The sequence below is a fragment of the Periplaneta americana genome, chromosome 3 (genome assembly GCF_040183065.1).
Source record: "Periplaneta americana isolate PAMFEO1 chromosome 3, P.americana_PAMFEO1_priV1, whole genome shotgun sequence".
Classification (NCBI taxonomy): Eukaryota; Metazoa; Arthropoda; class Insecta; order Blattodea; family Blattidae; genus Periplaneta; species Periplaneta americana.
The window spans coordinates 33,717,259-33,726,842 of NC_091119.1; the positions used below are offsets into that span (position 1 = coordinate 33,717,259).

At 34.4% G+C, this 9,584-nt stretch overlaps 1 protein-coding gene across 1 annotated transcript in view; it reads right to left on the bottom strand.

Annotated features, from left to right (window-relative positions):
- Positions 1-9,553, bottom strand: part of LOC138695907 (DNA polymerase theta-like) — a 65,390-nt gene extending 55,837 nt beyond the window's left edge. Inside the window, exons 1-6 of the mRNA XM_069820266.1 lie at positions 9,310-9,553; positions 6,657-6,768; positions 5,867-5,982; positions 3,507-3,631; positions 3,069-3,197; positions 1,194-1,395 (exon numbers count right to left, since the gene is read on the bottom strand). Coding sequence (XP_069676367.1) covers positions 1,194-1,395; positions 3,069-3,197; positions 3,507-3,631; positions 5,867-5,982; positions 6,657-6,768; positions 9,310-9,435 — 810 coding nt within the window. The 5' untranslated portion in view covers positions 9,436-9,553. The remainder of the gene's footprint in view (positions 1-1,193; positions 1,396-3,068; positions 3,198-3,506; positions 3,632-5,866; positions 5,983-6,656; positions 6,769-9,309) is intronic.
- Positions 9,554-9,584: the final 31 nt, after the last annotated feature.

Here is a 9,584-nt window from a genome sequence, read left to right on the forward strand (position 1 = left end):
TTAAACATTATTTTAAGTGACCATGCTTCATTAATTTAGGATACTCCTTGTTATTATTATTTTATTATTATTATTACTTACTTACTTATTGGCTTTTAAGGAACCCAGAGGTTCATTGCCGCCCTCACATAAGCCTGCCATTGGTCCCTATCCTGAGCAAGATTAATCCAGTCTCTATCATCATCTCCCACCTCCCTCAAATCCATTTTAATAGTATCTTACCATCTACGTCTCGCCTCCCCAAAGGTCTTTTCCCCTCTGGCCTCCCAACTTACACTCTATATGCATTTCTGGATTCGTCCATATGTGCTACATGCCCTGCCCATCTCAAACGTCTGGCTTTAATGTTCCTAATTATGTCAGGTGAAGAATAAAATGCGTGCAGCTCTGCGTTGTGTAACTTTCTCTATTCTCCTGTAACTTCATCCCTTTTAGCCCAAATATTTTCCTAAGAACCTTATTCTCAAAAACCCTCAAACGCTGCTCCTCTCTGAAAGTGAGAGTCCAAGTTTCACAGCCATACAGAACAACCGGTAATATAACTGTTTTATAAATTCTAACTTTCAGATTTTTTGACAGAAGACTAGATGACAAAAGCTTCTCAACCGAATAATAACAGGCATTTCCCATATTTATTCTGCGTTTAATTTCCTCCCGAGTGTCATTTATATTTGTTACTGTTGCTCAAAGATATTTGAATTTTTTCACCTCTTCGAAGTATAAATCTCCAACTTTTATAGTTCAAAACAAAGACCACACACTACAGAAAATATTTAATACATTTACAAAAAAAATTCTTCTATGTAGTTCCTTCTGTTTTTCTACATTCCAACATTTTTTCACCTTTCAGCCAATAGTAAGCACAATGAATTGTACACTTCACAACAGAATTCTCTGAACTAGCATACACTTCGTCTGTTTCTTGGATCATGTCACATTTGTGAAAAAATATACAGATTTTCGATTTCTTTTCTCTTCCAGGAATTCAACCTGGTTCCCTTGAATTTGTAGCCTACTATCCCATCACTTGGATCACAGATGAGGAGAAGTTAAAATGCATAAAAAGTATAATAATAAATTCTCTGTCTCAACATTAGAAGAAGAAAAGAAGAAGAAAATGAGAGGAGATAAAGAGAAAGAAGAATAAGAAGGAAATAAAAAGAAATTTCAAACAAGTATATCTCTCAACTTACCTGAATAAATTTGGATGGCTTCATATCATAGAGTTTCTTCATTTGATTGTCATACACAGTAGGACCAACTTTCAGAAACTCCTTCAAAGGAATTGGACGGAAGTCTGTTCGGTAGAGATCAGCACCAAGCCATGTGGCCAAGAGTGACAAATTGGGGAGAGTAGCTGACATACCCACGACTTGAATCTTCACACTTTTCTTCCTTCATTAACAGAAACCAATACTAATAAACTGAAACATTTTCGAACCAAATTCTTATACTTTTGTTCTGCTCCAAAATATAAATAAAAACAAAGTCTGAAGTACACATAACTTGAGGGTGTAGAGCATGTATACAAATGTGTGTGACATCTCTAGGATAATTGAAGCGTCGGCTGGAACAACGTTATAAGTTACATTTGGTAAAATTTACAGGAGCTGCAAAAATGTGTACACGTACAACGTTGTTCTTATAGGACAGCAAACTTTTGAGTGGACAAATTTCACGTACTGCATTGATGGACAGTTGCAAGCCAAAGAGTATAGCAAGGTAACATGACATACAACATTATTACACGGAAACACGCCGAATGAAAATGTTGTAACTTACAACGTTGTTCCAGCCGACGCTTTAATTATCATGTTAGCCAGTGGATCTGAGATGGGTTCAAACCTGGCAGAAGATGATGGGTTTGTAAGGGCGAGAATATTGTTACATAGCTTCCTCTAGTAAATCTGTCGGTCCCATATCATATGGTCCAAGGCAAAATATGCCGACCATTTTTCTGCCATGTTAAACTTAGATGTTGAATTAACTTCTGCAGTTGAAAGAGTCGTTAAATAAAATACTGCACCTCTAGGTGCACTTATCAAGTTCACAATTTTATTACAATTTATTCCTCTCCCTAAGTACTGTTCACTAAAATCTCAATTTCACTTTTTCTCTATAAATTATCATACTGAATTATTTGTCCTATTTGTTCTTTGACCTTTTCTCCTATCTTTCTCTTAGATTCATTTCCTGTTCCAACGTTTATGCTGTCACTTGTTCACTTTTCTTAACCCTTTTTCACTATTTTCACTCGTTCCTATTTGTGCTCACTTTCATTTTCTCACTATTCCACTTACACTTAATTCTTCCTCACTATTCCACTTACACTTAATTCTTTCACTATTCTCACTTCCTATAAATACTTATATTTTATCTCTATACCTCTAATTATACACGTCCTCTCTCCCTATACTTCTCGATCTTTAACCGTTCCACTTTACTAGCACTTTTTGATCACATCCCCACATTTTTTAATCATATTTAATAACTCTGCCATATCCTCAGCTGTCGCAGGTTCTGATCTTTCTTTACTGTTCGTCTCTGCCTCATTTCTATCTCTGGCTTTCTATTTATTTCTTCTTCTATTCCTCTTTTATTCCCCCCCCCCCCTCCGGGCACTTTCCCTTTCATATACTAACTAGATTTCCACTTACGCTCGCACCCTTATTCTTTTCACTACTTTCTTCCCTATCACTTCCTGACTCTTGGTTTCTCTTTTTATCCCCACTCGCCTTTTTTCTAGTGCCCGTGTTCTATTTTCGAAATAGAATTTTGCCACATATCGGTACTGTACCTCCCAAAATTGATCACAATTATGAGTCTCATACAATGGCCGAAATTTCATGATAAAATTACTTTCTCATGAGGACTCGAACCAGAGCTCATTCCAGTACGCAAATCCAGGCATGATGCCTTACACCACAACACTAGAGAGTGAGATATATACCAATACACAAATCATAGTTTTCACTCCATGAGGTTCCATCTGGCATAACCTTCAAACTCCTCTTTATATCTTATATCAGAGATAAGCTTACATAAGATCAAATATGTATAACACTCACATGGAACACATGTAGAGGATTTTGGTAAGAAGTAGCTCTAATAGGTAACCTCGAAATGGATCACCTAAGAGATGGAGCTCATCAACCACCACTGCCCCAACTTTATAAAGAGAGCCTTCCTCTAGCAACCTGCAACATAATCACAGTTATTACAACAAAAAGTATTATCTACTCTTTGACCAATCTAATAAATGAAGTTTTCTATTTTATTTGAGCTGAACTATTTCAGTGTCGAAATTCAATGTGGACAAGAGATGAATGACGAATTTTGCTTTGGTTCCTTTATTTACATGTCATAAATAATTTACGACACAGATCTACCCATTTTACGTCCCTCTCCAAGGAAATCATGCTAAGAATTGTATTATCCTTTAAAATCGATGCCCTTTGCACCTACAAATCTCAGAACCAATGCCTAGCACAGTTCTAGAGCATTACCTGTTAACAAGACTGTTTGCTTTTTCAATAGTGCAGATGGCAATGTCGACACTCTTGAAGCCTCCAGGAAGACTGTGACTGCCCATCAATCCTGCCACTCGCACACCACTACTTGACAACAAGTCCTGTAAACCCCATAAAAAAATTTTATGCACTGTATTTACATTTTCATTTACGTTCCTACGAAAAATATTAGTGCAGTGGTTGGAAGAGTGTCACAAAAATGTATGTAACCTTAATTTCTGTAACAGCATCATAGCCAATAAATTAAGGTACATTTAACGCTCAAATAAATAAACAAATACATATACACACATACAGAGTGATCTGAAATAATGCCAGAAACCAGATCCCAGAGTATTGCACGATCTTTGTGAATCATCCTGTACATAAGCTTCCGCCTGGCAGCTCGAGGCATGATCCATTACCTAAACTGGGGTTACTTTGAACACAGAGGAAACTTTGATCATTTTTTCAGAAAATCATATTTAGGTTTCTACATGCTGCATTTGTTATAGATGGAGGTAAATTATCAAAATCATTCTCAGACCAAATTTACCTCTATCTATAACAAGTGCAGCATGTAGAAACCTAAATGCTGCATTTGTTATAGATGGAGGTAAATTATCATAAACCATTCTCAGACCAAATTTACCTCCATCTATAACAACTGCAGCATGTAGAAACCTAAATATGATTTTCTGAAAAAATGGTCAAAGTTTCCTCTGTGTTCAAAGTAACCCCAGTTTACGGTATTATCTTTATTACGGTTTTTAATAATACATTACATTAGAGAGTTTTTGCACTCTCACTGTATGCTAAACGTTAATGCTATGTTGACGTCACTGATGAAAGAGCCAATCAGAGCCATTCACCCTCACATTATTTCAATCGTGCACCCGTTATCTCTAGCAGAATAATGTAGATGTGAATGAAATTTACCATAGGCATAATTCGGTGTTAAAACATGGTATCTCGTTTGAGATTTACCACTGTGGATGATATGCATCTACTTACAACAGCTCAAGATGGGTAAATTATTCAAGTCGAAGTACAAGAAGACTCAGAAAGAATTTTTCGTTGAGATTTCAACAGATAAAAAGTTGATTCGTGAGTAGTCCACCAAGTGAAGACGTTCCTTTGTTTAACTCGCCATAACTTGGAAACCAGTAAAGATTTTGAGTAGTGACCATTTTTACAAGTAATTTCCATTTCTCTTACATACCTCCTACGAATCCTTGCATTAAAATACAGCCATTCTTTTACGAATTGACATTATTCAAGATTTTAAAAATATATAAAAGGATTACTTTACTTTGTTGCAAATGTACGAGTATATTACTTACTTATAAATGGCTTTTAAGGAACCCGGAGGTTCATTGCCACTCTCACATAAGCCCGCCATCGGTCCCTATCCTGTGCAAGATTAATCCAATCTCTATCATCATATCCTACCTCCCTCAAATCCATTTTAATATTATCCTCCCATCTACGTCTCGGCCTTCCCAAAGGTCTTTTTCCCTCCGGTCTCCCAACTAACACTCTATATGCATTTCTTGATTTGCCCATACATGCTACATGCCCTGCCCATCTCAAACGTCTGGATTTAATGTTCCTAATTATGTCAGGTGAAGAATACAATGTGTGCAGTTTTGCGTTGTGTAACTTTCTCCATTCTCCTGTAACTTCATCCCTCTTAGCTGTAAATATTTTCCTAAGAACCTTATTCTCAAACACCCTTAATCTCTGTTCCTCTCTCAAAGTGAAAGTCCAAGTTTCACAACCATACAGGACAACCGGTAATATAACTGTTTTATAAATTCTAACTTTCGGATTATCTATCTATAATTAGTAATGTATTATACAGATTTCTTGTACAACGTATGATTAACTTTTTAACTGTTTTTGTCTGATATTAACTTTAAAATTCTTTGGTTCACTTGGTGAAGTATGACAGCAGTATGACTGACAAGAGCAGACAACACAGTGTTGCCAAGTTGAGACTCCAGACCTTCTAGTAGAGTCGACTGTGCTTACACATACACTCACCCTAGTACACGACATAAATGTCCCCAGATACACATCATGCATAGCATGGACCACCAATGTGGTGTACAACTTCAAAATGGGTCACTTCTGCCATCTATTCGCAATATGCAGAACTCGAATCACATAAGTGAAGTGCGCACGCACACACACACACAAAAATACATATTCAATGACTGTTCATCACCTTTACTACATAATTTTATTAATCAATTTAGAATTATTTCACAAGTAATTGATGTAATACTCAGAATCTCCATTACAAAGTTGTAATATATATATATATATATATATATATATATATCAACACGTACCTGAAAGTAGAACATTTTTTCTCGTACAACCGACACAAATGGAAGAATAACAATAACTTTCTTCTTCTTCTCCAGAACAGTTTTAATAGTAAGAATCTCAGCAACCAGTGTTTTACCTGTAAACAATTAAATAATTATGCGATAGGAATTAAACTATGTTGAAGTTAGAGATAAAATATTCTCATACAGAAATAATTCAAATAAGAGAGTCCATTATAGACTAATTAATCTACTACTGCGGAGGTTCCCAAAAATTTTGAAACCATGCTATCCTATGTTGAAGTTAAAGATAGAATATTCTCATACAGAAATAATTCTAATAAAAGATTGCATCATAGACTAATCTACTACTGTTACCAATGCCATGAGACTACGAGCTAAGGCAGGTTAAGACCACAACAGCAGTACATATATAAATTCCTCCACCAGACAATTTGCTCCCGAAAAGATTATCATCAACAGGACGAAAACGTAACTGTGAACGCTATAATGAAATATGTAATAAATATCATAAATGTGTGATGTCAGCAAAGAACAAAATCACTGAGAGCTTACAAGATACATAATGACATCACCTGTGATAGTGACAAAATCCTACGCACATTATTATTATTATTATTATTATTATTACTATTATTATTATTACTATTAATAATGGTTATGTACAATGAAAACCTGTTGCTTGCTTCTTAACTTCATGTGTTTAAAAAAAAGTGTCATTATCAAAATTAATATATGCTAAATAATACGCCTATTTCCATTGGGACATGATGTAAGACTGGTAACATACCTGCAGATGTTGGTGCTGAATAAATTAAGTTTCCACCTTCAAGAACTCTCGGATTACAAAGACATTCAACCTGCCATGGAAACATGTTCACAATTCCAGATGCTTCATAACGCTGTTGGATAAAATGTAAGGAATTAAAAATTTTGGATCTTAAAAAGCTTATTATAACAAAATTATAACATCTCATCTGGATTTGTGATATACTATCACAATATTATGGAGTAATATTTTTAAAACCTCAGCCCCAGCCCTGGATCCAGTCCCATATCAATTTTTTATGTATCTTGATTAGTTTGGCATGTAGAATTTTCTTTTCTTATCTGACTTTTCATAATCGAATTAAATATAATTAATCATAATTTGTAATTAAACATCTAAAATGTGGACTTCCGTAACATTTGCATCAAAACACAATGACTATTCTTGTCCTTATACTTTTCTTAACTTACTTGCAAAATTTTGTCTCAAAAGGACTACCTGGAACTTTTTATAGGCTATGATGCAATAAGCAGAATTTTTTTTAAATAAGGAAAAAAAAATATTCACGTAAGCTTAACTATAAGTTAATACATGTTTCAAATTGTTCAACTCCATATGTTACTCTCTCAGACTTTCTTGTTCTTTTCTTTTTTTAGACATTTCCTGGTGTTAGTGTATGTGATATTTTTTTTAAACTTAACACAAAAAATTGAATTTTCGATCAAATTTGATCCAAATTTCACTCATACCTTACATTAAAACTCATGTACCTTATTTGTAAATGCATGTTACTCACAATATGTTACAATCCTCATTAATCTCATCACCTTAATGCCATATGATTGTGTCTACTATACCAGTAGTTATAATTATGAAATAGTTTTAGAGTTTTATTTTCTGCATAATTAAATAGTTCCCCCAAAAGAAGACTGTTAAAATTTTAAGTTAATTAATTAATCTGTGGCACTACAGCCAAGGCTGACCAGCCGACTGCTGACCTCACGTCTACATGCTTTCACAGAGGTGAAAGATCATCCAATCAGAACAGAGGTAGGCCTATTGTGTGGTTTGCACAATGATCCTCCCAGTTGTTACAGCTGGTTGTCGTAACTGGATTTCGTTACCTATTGTAGCTCTCCAAATGCATCACAATGTTGGGTGGGCACCAGTCCCATACAATAACCGAAATTTCAAGAGAAAATTTCTTCCTCTATGAGGACTCGAAATAGTGCGCATTCCTTAATGCGAGTCCTAGGCATGATGCCTTAGACCTTGATGCCACGACACTGGGTTAAAATTTTTAGCTAACATACTGAAAATACGGCATAACTCCACTGATTATGAAATTAAAATTTTCTTAATTAAAAAAAAATTCAACGTTTATTTTCAGAACTGCTCAAATTGCCAGTGTAATTAATACCAATATATCGGGCTATCAGCTGTACTGTACGGATTTCACCAGACATGTCCTGTTTTTTAGATGTGTGTCCTATGTCCAGCCAGGCAGTGTGCTTTGTAGAAAATAAAAAATTGTCCAACTTTTCTCTCTCGTTAATTCTCAGTGAACCAAAGAGAGAAACTGTCTATGTCTGGAGTCCGTTGGAGAAATTATATTTGTACAATTTAATTTAAGATATCTATCTTATGTGAATTTCTAAAGACAACATTCGTTGTTCAAACAAATTGGGTCATCAAAGAATTATCAACAATCAGGAAATTAAACAAGGTAGGCCTATAAGCTTATTTATAATCTGTAACATAAGTTCAGTTAAATAGTTACATTAATTAATCATTATTAGCAGTTTTGTATCAACGTTATACTAAGATTAATAATCTACTTTATATAAAATACTGAAAATAAGTGCCACGTTATCAAATCATGCTTTCTTATGGAAAATCCTGCTTTTTCAGAAATTGTCCTGATTTTCACTAATTTTTTTCATCTGGTAACCCTACCAATATATTACAAAATAATTTCAACACTTAATAAATCACTGTTATTAGTTACTTAAGTCTGTGGAGCAGTAGAGTGGGTAGAGTAGATAGAAGGGGAAACAGCTAGTGACAAATATAAACAAAAAAGCCTAGGCTATGCACGAGTGTTAAGAGCATGAACAACATAAGAGTACGTTAGGCCAATTATCCTGCTAAGGCATGTCTATTAGGCCTAAAATTATATTTGCTATACTGATTTATTGAAATCCTCTGTCCTCGACTAAGGTTGACCAAGGCGATCCAGAAAGTAGAGCAAAATCATTTAAACACAGGAACGCATAAGTAGAACATGAAAAGAATAACAAATAGCAGAATGAATAATAATAAAATAACAAAAGCAGACATATAAAAGAAATATGAAATTAATTACAAAGACTACCAGTACCAGTACCAGTAAATGGTACTGTAGGCCTACTATTTGTACAGAATCTTTGAGTAAATTATATGCATCAGAATTTTATTTATGTCGAAACTAGAAATTTAATTTCATCAAATCAAAGGTAAACTTGGTAACAAGGTCTCGTGCTCCAAAAAGTACTCCCTTAACAGACCAATTCGAAATGGGAATGTTGTAACAAGTTGTATTTATGTATTTTTTTCTTGGTCCACCTATGTAGCTTGGTTTACATACAGTTCGGCCATATTTATAGATATAAAACTTGAAAAAAAGTAACTATACCTTCAATATTCCTTCTGGAAGCCCCCAAGATGCAAGTTTATTTTTCTCTTGAGTACATAATAAGGATACTTCCTCCACACTGAGATTTGTTTTCCTATTAGTACTGTCAACCTCTTTTTCAACCATTTTATAGTTTTTATAATTCTGTAGTTGAGGAATAAATAAAACCTATAACTTAAATCATGCTTACAAATATGTTCTATGATTAACATCATTCAAATAATAGACTTGTTAAAAACCCACGATTCGAAATATTCGAATGATTTTAAACTTTG